This window comes from Fringilla coelebs (genome assembly GCF_963513975.1).
Source record: "Fringilla coelebs genome assembly, chromosome: 7".
In the NCBI taxonomy this organism is placed as follows: Eukaryota; Metazoa; Chordata; class Aves; order Passeriformes; family Fringillidae; genus Fringilla; species Fringilla coelebs.
Window position 1 is genome coordinate 19059038 of NC_140035.1, and position 12356 is coordinate 19071393.

The window sequence follows — 12356 nt, forward strand, 5'->3', positions numbered from 1 at the left end:
TTAACTGTTAATTGTATTAACTGGGCAGCTTAAGTGCTTGCTGCCTTTCAGGATTCAGAAATTCCATTGTGCCAAAGGAGTCCTGAGGCAGTAGCTACTTTGGAAACTGATTTTTTGAAAGGCTGTGTTTGGAGGATAATAATGTATGCTTCTCAAGCTGCCGTGCCCTTCTCTTTAGTTGGTGCTTCTCTAGGAGGCATTCCTCTCATGCTTTTGTTCTAATCTCTTTCTTCACAACATGAAAGAAAATCCTCTGTTTCATGTGTTCCAGGAGTTCCTTTCATCCTTCCAAGTGGTGTTCCTTACTTTGTGATGTAATTGCCTATATGAGCTTGCTTTTGAGCTGTAAAACCTAAGTATTGTTTTTGTTGGCAGGGTTATAATGTTTGCCCATTTACCACATGCCATTGATTGGTAACAGTAAAGAAGTAAATAACTGAATGTTTTCTTCTCTCATTTTTCTGTTTCTCACAGGTTCATTGCTAAACCATGTGCCTTAGGCCTTAAAGTCCAAGCCAATGGACCACAGAAAGCTCAACCTAATGCTATCCTGGAGAAGGTTTTCACAGCTATTACAAAGGTAGTGTGACTAAAATATTTACCTTGTGAAGTGGGATGGGGCACTGTAAGCTATGTCTGAACAAAGCAAAGCTAACAGATAAATGCAGCGCTGCATTTTGCACCTCAAATCAGAAATTCAGATATTGGGGATGTCATTAATATGCCAGCTTGAGCAGTTGTGTATCCCTTTGTGATGTCTCCTGCAAGTTTTCAATTAAAAATTGTCGCAGAAACACTTTGTAGATGCCATATGGCCACCTACTTTTTTTTTGCTTCTTATTTGTTTTTGCTCCTTATCTATTTTGTATCAATTTTTGCAAAATTGTTGGGATTTTTAGAAAAAAAAGGGCTCATTATAAGCCAGTAATATTGATGCTGAGTTTTCCATGAAACTTCAAAGCTACTCCTTCTAGGGAAAGCCCTGTCTTGCTGGTGTTCCAGCTAAGGGAGTACAACATACAAAAGTGGGAGAAGCTGACTGAAAAATGTTCTCTTTACAGCTTGCATATCTTTCTTGTACAAGATTTTCCCCCCACAACCTACATATCTGTCTCTACATCTCTCACCATATGACATCTCAACCTGTTTGTTGTTCTGTCCATGCTTTTCAAGCATCCCAAATTTTTCTGCAGGAGCTTTCTATTCCCACCTTGGCTCCAGACTACAGCTGGGCACCAGGGTAAACTTCAGAGAGTATTAAAGTCATAAAGGTCAAAACTGGGCTCAGTGTCACAGACAGTGAAATAGGCTATGGATCTTCTTGCTTGTGTGTCCTGCACTATCCAGAGTTGACCATGGCACTTGCTGTGACTTTTGTCCTGTTTTCAGGGAGGGAATTGCAAGTGCCTTGTTTCTGAAAGCTGCAGGATATACTCTCACACAGACTCAGCTGAAGGAAGAATGGTTAGGTTTTGTTAGCTGTGGGGTTGTTTATTTGTTTGTTTTTAATATTTTGTCATAAAATCTGGTAGTCTGACACAGAGCCTGAAATACCTGTGAGTGTGAAGAGCTCCAAAGAAAAGTATCTGTTTTCCTGCAAGAATCTTGTAGCTGCTGTCTTTTAGCTACCTGCCTTTTTTGAATCCTATACAGCAGTCAAACTTCCAAGAGCTGCATCAAACATTTCATTTTTCTAAGGTTACAGAAATTGATTTTTTTAACCTTCTATTGAAAAACTAGTAGATACTTTGGTTAACTAAAAAACTTTATTGAGATGGATGGCAAATACTTGAACCTTCTCTTGTCTCATCCTTTAATTTCCCTCTCTTTCCTGTGTTTTCTTGGAGGCTGATAGACAAAACTTCAGCCTAACAGAAGTTTTGCTGGTTTGTGTCTTGCAACAATTAAAAATTTAATGCTCTTTGTTGTAACAGGTCTTGTACTTCATTCAATATACATAACTGGTTTGCAGAAATAAAGCTGAAGTTCCAGAAAACAGATTGTGCATTTTTCTGTTTATTTTAAAAACTATGTGATCAGGGAAAATACAAAAGTGATAGATATGCTTCACTGTACGTGTAGAATTGCTGTATAATTGGAGATTCGTCCTGTACTGCTGTTCAGATTAAAGACAGATTCATTTTCTTTTGTCTTACATCTACACTGGTCTGCACCCACGCTAATGGTGTGAGACTTCCACATTCTGCTTTGGAGAATATTTGTGTGTATTTAGTCTTACAGAAAACAATTCCAGAAAATGTCTCCCTGTTGTCAAGGTGATTTTCCTTTTGAAGTTGTCACTTTGTTTAGCGACCTCATTTTTTAACATTATCATGCCAGAAGCATGGGATTTATCTTCTTTGTGTGTCAGCCAAACCATCTTCCCTAGTGCAACAATCCATAGGACAAAGATCCTGATGTAGGAGAGTGGAACAGGTATTAGTGTCTGGCAGGCAGTGTGGTGTTTGTAAGGGCCCCTGCTCCAGAAATGCATGGCATTTTATGGCTGCTAAACTTCACTTCCAAATTTCAAGCAAGTTTCAGTCTCATTGTCCCTTTAAAATTTTTTATCAGTAATGGACCTGCATGTCATGTTACAGCATCTGTCCTTCTAGATTAGTTTTCATTGTAAATGTATTCTGACGGGCATCTGCCAGTAGAGATTTCTGTGAACGTATCTCTGTGTATCCGTGTGTCTGACAGCCTTGGTAAGAAGGCAAGAGTCAATTTCAGTGGTTCTGAATTTAAAGTGTTAATGCAGTTGAGCTAGAAAATAATTTTTGTGCTTCTCTGTTTTGTAGCATCCAGATGAGAAGAGGCTGGAAGGGCTCTCCAAGCAGCTGGACTGGGACGTACGCAGCATTCAACGTTGGTTTCGACAAAGGCGCAACCAGGAAAAGCCCAGCACCCTTAGGAAGTTCTGTGAGAGCATGTAAGGATGCATGTTCTCTTCTTGAATCTTGTTGAGCCTGTATTCTCATCAGTTTCCCCCTTTGTTTTTCACAGGTGCTTTTGTAGAAAAGTAGAAAATTATACAAATTGGTAGAATATAACTAATGAGAAAAATAATCTTTATTTTCCTGAAGGAGTCAGATTCTACTTTGCGGTTATTTTCAGTGGTCAAAAGCTTGCAGAAATCACGTTGTTGTGATCCTATACTATCAGGGCACCAGCTAACACCAAATCACCTGGTGTTAGTGTGCTGTCCTTACAGCACTACATTTAGCCATACAAGCTGATGGACATCTGAGATGGAGGAGTAAAGATAGTAGGCAGCTGGGTTGTTACATATAAAAAAAGATAGATTGTCTGAAGATGATTGCCCTTTATTAAACAGAAAAACTTAAGTGTCAGAATGTTTAAGTCTGTTCTTTGGTATTTACAGCTAAAATCCTCCTTCCTTAATGTTTAATAAATCAAGGCATGATGAGATTATGTATAGACTTGGTCATTTTGTTGCCAGCAGCTGCTGGCCTGAGAGTTACTAATTTTTGAGGTCAGTGAAGAACTACCTTTTTTTCTGCAAGGGTGGTAGTTGTTAATTTGTCGGCTGTGGAGTCTTGAGAAAAATTATTGCTTTATTAACCTTAGAGCTAGCATATTTGAGTGGCATATTTTGCTTCCTCTGTAACTCAGCTCAAAAACCTCACTCTCTTGAGCTGGTGCCAGGGCATTTGGGTGAACCTACAGATAGAAAAATTTAGGCATACCATGAAATACTGGCATGGTTAGGATAGTAATGGGTGCTGAATTTGTGGCATGCATTATCAAAATAGGACACAAATGACAGCTATGAATGCAGACTGGAAGGTAAGGTCAAGCTGTAGTGAAGTGCTGACAGAATGTAGTGCCAGCTTTGTTTAGAGGGAGCAATTGGCATTTCTGCAATATGTATATTTAATAGTAATGATAAAACTTGATCAAAAAGAGACAAGATGACATACATAATAGGTCTATACTTCAGGTTCTGTTCATGGTTTGCAAGAGGTGCAGTGGGAGCTGCCTCTCCATTTCTATGTGTGCCTAGTGCTGTGGGAATATGGTGTTATCCAGCCAACTGTGTGTGCCTTGCCCTGGCAGCATTTCCAGTGATGGACTGTGGGCCACCAGCTGACCTGACACATCTTGGACAAAGTTGTTGGCGTGTAGTCAGACTACTACTGGGAACCCAGGGAACCCATCCCTTCAGTGTGGGCATTAAAGTGTTGTTTCGTTAAATCTCCATCAGAGCACTAAGTGAGGTACTGCAGGAAATTTTGACCAAAGAAATCCTTTGGTATGGTGTCTGCAGCCTTTTCATAGCCATTGAGTTAGTTTTTCATAGCTGTTGGGGTGGCTTTTCAGAGATGTAGTGACTGTGTGTGACAGGTGCTTTGAAGCTCTGAGCTACCTGAAGTACATGTTCCCATGGCAGTCATGGGAAGGGGAGCACTCAAGTCTTCAGTAATTCGGGTGCCAGTGGAGAGTTTCGACAGAACAAAGAGCAAGAACAGAGCAAGCAGAATGACAGTGATCTCTGTCTACACCTTCATACTGCTGAGCTGCTGTTGCCCCTCCAGAGAAGGCTTCAGTTTTGCTGGGAGCAGCACTGATTGACTGTGGCATGGGAAGAGAAGTGAAAGAACCCACAGCAAACGTGGACCTGCCTAAAAAGAACGCCAACTCTTTTTACTTGGAGATGATTTAATTTACTGCTAGACAAAGTGTTCCTTGGGCCCAGAGTGGCTTTTCCATGATGAAAGGGAAGAGGAGCTGTGCCAGAAGAGCTGTAGGCCATTTTTGACTGCCTTATCTTTCTTGCAAATGAACAGCGTGGGCACTATCTAAGGTAGAGTAGCTTCAATGTGACAAAAGCTGAGAGTGAAATTTAATGATAAACACACTTGCCTGAGATGAATGATGCCAAAGATCCAGCCCCAAACACACTGTGCCAGTAATTTCATTACTAGGTTCTTATTGTCACAGATTTCTCACTTTCTCTAACCCTTCCCTTCTTTTCAAGCAATTACAGTTCTGGTCATGATCAGAGTGCAGAGAAACCCCAAAACCTACACTGCTCACTGCTTCTTCCGGGGAAAGGGGTGTTTGGTGGGGTTTTTTGTTTTGTGTTTGTTTCTTTGTTTTTGTGGGGTTTTTGTTGTTTTGTTCTGTGGGTTTGTTTTTTTGTTGTGTTGTGTTTTGTGGTTTGTTTGTAGGTTTGTTTCATTAGGGGTTTTTTGTTTTTGTTTTGTGGTGGGTATTTTTTGTTCATTTTGTTGGGTTTTTTCCCAGATGGAATAATTCCTTTGCTGCCAGTCTTTGTCAGATATTCAGGCCATGGGCAGATGATGTTTATCTGAAGAAAAACACAGTAATAAAATCTCCTGTTTATAGATACTGCTTGTGTCACAGCATTATAGTGAAAATAAATTACTTTTTCAGGAACCTTAACCAGTATTCATGCCATAGACTTTTGTCTGTCAATCTGAAAGAGAAGGTGTAATTTGATTATTGGAACCACAGAGATCCTAATGGTGAGAACCTAGTGGTGTTACATACCTGCTTAAGCTTTCATATGTTATGGTGATAAGTATTTGTATGAAATATGAAATAGATAATTTCACTAGGTGGTGATTAATGTATATAATCACCAGGTGGTGATAAATGATCCAGTCAGAAAGTAATAAATGCAGCACTGAGTATTATTTTACTAGCAAGTCAGTCCTCGTACCCCAAGGATTTGGTGATACTGGCATGAAACCTGGAGTTCAAGTGACAGTTTGTAGTCACTAGGAAAGGTATCCAGCTAGTATAACCTCAGATTGCAAAGCTCAGGCACCTAGCCTACTATATTAGCTGCAGGGGATAGCCTGTCTGTAGCTTTTCTTTCTATTTTGTGAATTTAGACCATTTGCACTCTTTTCTTCAACTTGAAAGATGCAAGATGCATAAAGGAGGAAAAAAAGTGGTTAACTTATTGTGCAAAATGGGCTTTTCTATTTCCATGTGTTTCTGTTGGGTTTTTATTATTCTTTTCTCTCTGTCCCTATGGCACAGCCTAACATCAGGAATATTGCTTTGCTTATTGCCACACAGAATACAGGATCCAATAATGTCTTTGTCAATGTTTGATGTGTCAGAAAGCCAATGCAGTAGTGACTCCCAAACCACTTCCAGTGTATTCTCAGTTTCAGTGAGTTGTTTCTGCTCATACTACCAGTTTGTAGGCATGCCTGGTTTTCTCAAAGACTTAGTAGCATAGAGAGAGAGCATGCTGTCCTCTCCCCTTGTTTGGTGCAAAGGGAGAGAACCTGCAATGCCATAAGTTACTAGCGTGGGATTTTGGAATGTCATCAGGTCAATGACTTGCCTGTCCTACAGCTATGTACATTTAAGCAAGCTGTTTATTAGACATATTTATGTGGTTTCTAAGGAGTGTCTGGAAGAAACATATGGCCAAGAGAGATGTTTTGAGTTTATGCAACATTCTGCGTGTGAAAACATGGAAATGTGCAGACTGAAGAGCCAAAGATCTATTTTTTTCCTCCCCTTAATTCTCTAGAAGAAGATTGGATACTAAATTGTCTGTAAGTAGGATGTCTTTTAGTTTTGATGTAGGGGAGAGAAGAGCCTCTGTCTCATATCCTAGCTAGGCATTCTTTTTCCTAAGGAATTGAAATTTTGTTTATGCACGTTGCTTTGGAGGAAGATTTTATCTGTCTATGCCTGTATATATGTGTGTCTGTGTCTGTGTGTGCACATGTATGTGTAGAGATGTAGAGGAATAACAACTGGGTTTTTTTTTTTTGCTTGTTACACACATTTGTGTGAAAATTCTGTGGGCAGTTTGCAACTTCTTGGGCATACTGCTTTTCTCAACTAGCAGAGCAATTCTCTCCTACCAAGTTGTACTGGAAAAATAACTGTGCAAGGGAAAGAAATGAAGACAGCTGTTTGGTTGTTGAAATTCTGGACTGTGCTGATGCACATGATAACAGAATGTGTGAAAGAATTCATCAGTCTGTGCTTTGTGTTGAGCAGTAAAGCATTAGAAAATAAATAGGCTTTTAGCTCTGAGTGTTTAATAGCATCAGGCTCTCCTAAGCCAGCTTCTAACACACTTCTGATCTGAGCAAAGATTTGTGGTAGATGATACTTGGGTCCATGTAATTCTGATTTGACAACTGCTCCAGTGCTAGGTGGAATGAAGGACTAACCAGTGTTTCATAACTAGAAAAGCAAAGAGGGGATGAGTCTGTGATGACACACAACACGCTCTGCAGCGAGTGTGGCAGCTGCTCTTCAGTGGCCACAGAACTGCGCTATCTCCCTTGTTTTCCTTTGCTGTTTTCCATGGAATGGGAATTGCTGTTACTTGGGCAATCAGATATTTGGTATTGTGTTGAAAAGTGGATTATGACATGAGGGGCAAGTAGGCTCAGGTGTTGGCAGAGTCAGATTTGTGAGGCAGCTTGTGGATGAAGGACATGGTGTTCAATGAAGTGTGAAGGGAGATGGAGTCTGTGAAATTGTTCCAGAACAGCGAAAATTTGACTTTGCTGAGTGCAAGAGGTGTTTATTATGGCTTCAGGTGATAGGGGAGTTGAGAAAGGAGACTCTTAATTGCTAGTAAGTGGTAATTGAAGTGCAGAGTAACAAAGATGATCTGGTAATTTTTGTCTGTACTAAGCATGTAAAATATTGCCATTTTACAAAATACTGGAAGAGTTACATTTAGACTCTGGAGTTAACACATTCAAAGACCTATTACTCTCTTAAAAGAATTATATATAGTAACATTACTGAAGAGAGATGTGCCTGAATGCAAGACCTCTGTAGAAAGTAAAATGGAATGAGGCAATTATACTGAGACTCATGTCAGGGAAGCTAGAGGTATGCAAAAAGGCCTGGAGTCATGTTTGACTATGTAAAAACCAAGACAGAATTCCTGATCTGTTTTACATCAGATTAAGATGCTGCTCCACAAGAGTAGCACTCAAGAGTTCTGCATGTTACTGATTCATTTGTCTGCTACTCTCTAAGCTGTATATGAAGTCAGTGTGGAAAAGTATAGATGGAGCCTTTTATTTTGTGTGAATGTATGTTTTTGTATGATCCTTCAGCCCTGGTTCACTGATGGCCTCCTGCTCCAAGAGAAAGAGGCTGAGACAGTACTGGTTGCCTTGAGTTATATAGTACATAGTAATTTGTAGCTTGAGTCCCTGGACACACAAAGAAGTGAATGGCTGGCAAGTTGTCCTAATTTTAAAGTTGTGAGAACACAGTGCAGCCATGTCAGCAATTTTAATTCTTCGCTACCACTTGTTCTCTGATAAATCTATATTAACCATCTTCCATGTACCTACACAGCTTGCCAGCACTCACACTTCCAAAGGCACACTCTGGGCAATCAAGCCCAGCTGCTACAGCGGGGTTTGCTGTGGCTTCATGCCTTCAGCTTTGCCTTTGGAACATCTGTATTAGGCATACTTGCACAGGCTGGCTCAAGCTGTAGTTCAGCAGCACAGGCTACCATTGTAGATCAAATAAGCAGTAAAGGCCACCTCCTTGGGCTCTGCATCCTTGCCCTCTGATTTGCCCTGCCCTGCCAAGCTGGCTGTACAGCTGCTTTGTAGGGTGACCCACCATCCTCTCTGGGGTTAGAGGTTACCCTGCATGCAAACACAGGGCCCTCCTGTGGGTCATGAGCTTGCTGGAGTTCTGTTTCTTGTGGTTGTGGAGAGTGTGTGTGCAGGCAAGTAACAGAAGATAACCAGGGAAGCATGGGCAGTTCTTGCATCCATGGTGAAAGCTCAGGGTTTGGTGTGATGGAGGAGAGAAGCAGGGAAAGAAGCAGCTTCAGCCCCCTGGCCCCTCCTGATGGGAGAGGGTGGGAGGACATGGTGGTGGAGCAGGGCGTGTTGTGCCATGTGGTCCTCTGAGCGGATCTCCTCCTTCTGCCAGCTCTAATACAAGGGCTTAGATTAACACAGGCTGAGTGAATGAATGCTTTCCTACTGAATAGCTGTGCCTGTGACTCTGTGTGTACCCTTTATCACATTCTTCCTATCATTTTTAAATTTGGAATAGTAAAATACTGGATCTGAGTCTGCTCCTGTCCTGCCGCATTAAAAACTGGAATCATCAGGAGAAGAGGAAGATGGAAGTAGACTTCTTGCAACTCCATATTATGCTGCTCAGAAGGCTCCAGTTAGCTCAGGGCTCATATGAAACAGACCCCAGCCTTGGGCAAGGTTGGCAGTATCCCTCATGATTCCTCTCCCCCTTGTCTGCCATACCCACAAATGAATCTGGTCTGTGATCACCATTCTGTCTTTTTAGGCTGGGCCTCAGGACTTCTCAGTGCCCAAACGTGGCACTAGGGGGAAGTTACAACATTGCTTTCGTGTCAGGAGTTGCCAGCCCTCTTTCCCTGCTAGTTTGCTGGAGCAGACAGGCAAAGATGTCCGTGCCATGTCCTCATAATATGCTCACTGTGTTTTAAGGCTTTAGTGCTTTAAGCACTTATTATTTTGCATCTTGTGAAATTCCCTCTTCCCTCAAATTGAATTACTTAAAAGTCTGAATTCCCTGCCCTTACTGCCTTCTGTGACACAGTTTTTAACACAATTAATAAATTTAAATTAACTCATGTGCTCATCCTGCAAAGACACCATCACTTAACATTATCATTGTACATTAAGTAAGGTTATAATTAACTAGGTTTCCATTCTCTTGTGGGTTGCATGGGCTCACCATTATCTTATATTATGGAAATTAAATAATTCCTTCCTAAGTTCTAGTTAATGTGAACACAAATCCAAAATTACAGTCACAACAGAACAATTTAAGACAACTAAAGGAAAACTGAAAAAACTGCAGTAGCTGCTGCCTTCTTGTGTTCTGTGCACCTTGAACTGTCTAGCTCTTCATTGTGGCAGAGACAAGCTGCCACCCTCAGTCAGCCTCAGCTTTAAATGAAGTTGGCAAACACTGGAGACAAGTGCCTTGAAACACTGAAAAGGGAAGTGGCAGTAAGAAATTATTTTATACACTGCACTGAATGAATTTTATTTTATACACTGCAAATCCTCACTTCTCTCTTCTTCCTTGTGTTTATGTTTTGTTTCATATCTGATTGCCTTTCATTTTATCGACCCATGGACTGTGCCTCTTCACAGAGACCCAGAGTTAAGAGGAGAATTAGCTTTCACATTGTTTAGCACTTTTCACTTGCGTATAACTAGGCCAATAACTACACTGCTCTCTGTGTTAGCAACTTGTCTGCCAGTGGAAAGGGGCTTGCAGTGGCCTGGAGCTGAATTTACGTAGTGGTGGTGGTCTCTGTGAGAACATGCTCGTGATGCTGATGGAGATGAGAAACTTGCTAGCTCATCTTTTTGATGATGGCAGGTAATGTAGCTACAGGCATTTGGTAACCTAGTGTTTGATACAGCTTCTGTCTTCTGCTTTGGTGTCTCACCACAGACCTGCTGTGAAGGCACACAGAGCCCAGGCTGCACTGGGGACCTTTCTGGTAACTTCATCTCTTTGCTCCTGTTTTGCATTGTATGTAAATCCATGAACTCATTGCATTTTACTGGTACTATCAGTGTGACAGGCCCTTCTGCTTGTATTGACTGGTGACCAGGACTTGCTCACACAGGCATGTTTATTTTTCACTTCCCTGAAGTTCAAGAAGCTAGCAGATTAAAAAAAGGGTATGTGAGATTAAAATTCTTCACTCATTTTTTCAGAGGGTTCAAGTAGTGCATCAGCTCATGTAGTCCTAGTTACTGGCAGAGTAAATCTTCTAAGATCAGGCTCTGAAACCGCCTGAAATTGTGACTGTCAGACAGGAAATATTCGGTATAAGGTGCTGCAGAAAGTGTGCTTTGAAATTCTTAATGCTATCCCTTATGGTTAGTTATTTAAATGCTTTGAGACTAATGAATATAGTTTGGTTAGATGGTGCTTCCTGGTAAATTTGGTTTCTATCTTCTTTATCTGCTCTGATAAGAGCACTTTTGCAAGAAAAATAGTACAAAAATTTCCTGTCCCTCTTTCTTTGTACAGTGCTTGGAATACTGAGGGAAAAGAAATCTTTAAAAAAGAAAAATGGACCAAAAAAAGCCTTCACTGTAATGAGCAACTCGTAGAGGTTTTTCTGAAGCTTTCAATGATCCAACAAGCAATGAATGGGAGACATGGAAAGGGAAGGAGCATAAATGACAAAGTAAATATACTTCTTTGGAATGTAAAAAGGGAAAACAAAATTGACAAGATGAGGTTTGAATATGCTGTTAAAAACATTGCTTATCCTCCAATCTTAGCTATAATAGCCCTGCACCTCCCACTTGGGAGTTGGGGAGGTTTATCTTCTGCAATGGAAGTACAGAATGTGAGGCAAAGCAGGCCCTCCCTGGCAGGCTGGTCTCCTGCACCCGTGTCACCAAGGCTGCGTGGCTGCTGTGCACAGCCTTGGGATGTGTTGCGTGGATCGAGCACAGCCAGCAGCTTCCTCCGGGAAATGGGGACACAGCACTGACCCCCAGCCTGCCTCCACACAGATCATACTCCTAAGGTCCTGCTTCAGCAGGCTAGAAACCACTCTGGGGCACTTAATGCTACAGGACAGTAACCTTCAGCATGGGGACTAAAGAAAACAGGTGGTGCAAGTTGGTCAGAGGAGGTGGTTACCTGACACAAAGGTGCCTTCTGCATACGAGTATTGGCCATCAGGGCTAGCACAGCATTGCTAGGGGAAATTCAAATGCAGTCTGGAAGATTCAAGTTTTCATTCCTCTAGAGCTGTAAAGCTGTGGGACGGTGAGCAGCTGTTGTGTCTGCAAACAGGTGACTTGGGAGATCGTTGTGAGAATGGAGAGTAGAGATCCATGTTAGAAAGGTTTTGGAGTTGGTTTCTCTCTCCAAGACTCATCAGCTGTTTGCATTGAGCGTCACTGATGAGAAAACAGGTCTGCTGGTCAGACCACAGGGGATGGTGAATGGCAGCGACCTCTGGTTTTTCTGTGTGTGCTTCCCATGAGCTTTCCAGACAATATCTCTTTGTAGGGCAGGATTTGGCTAGGGTCATAGATCTCTGAGGTCTTATTTTTATTTTATGTAGCCCTTAAAGTACTCAGAAGAGAACAGTTGCATAATCATTGAACAGAAACTATGTAACCTAGAATGAGTTATCAAAACAGCTTTTGTATTATACATATTTTCTGGCCTAATTATAAAAACACACTTTATTATTTATAAAACTGCATCACTTTAAAATTTAGTACTGTGTTTCCTTTCCTCTTTTCTACACTACTAAATTTTGCTCTTAAGACTTTCAGAGCTGCATTTTGAGCATACAGATTTAGGAT

General features: G+C 41.2%; 1 protein-coding gene across 1 annotated transcript in view; it reads left to right on the forward strand.

The window, feature by feature from the left end:
• The window catches only part of CERS6 (ceramide synthase 6), a gene marked incomplete at its 3' end in the record, with an annotated part of 87568 nt that overhangs the window by 32196 nt on the left and 43016 nt on the right, over window positions 1-12356 (forward strand). Inside the window, exons 2-3 of the mRNA XM_084209352.1 lie at window positions 475-580; window positions 2802-2932. Coding sequence (XP_084065478.1) covers window positions 475-580; window positions 2802-2932 — 237 coding nt within the window. The remainder of the gene's footprint in view (window positions 1-474; window positions 581-2801; window positions 2933-12356) is intronic.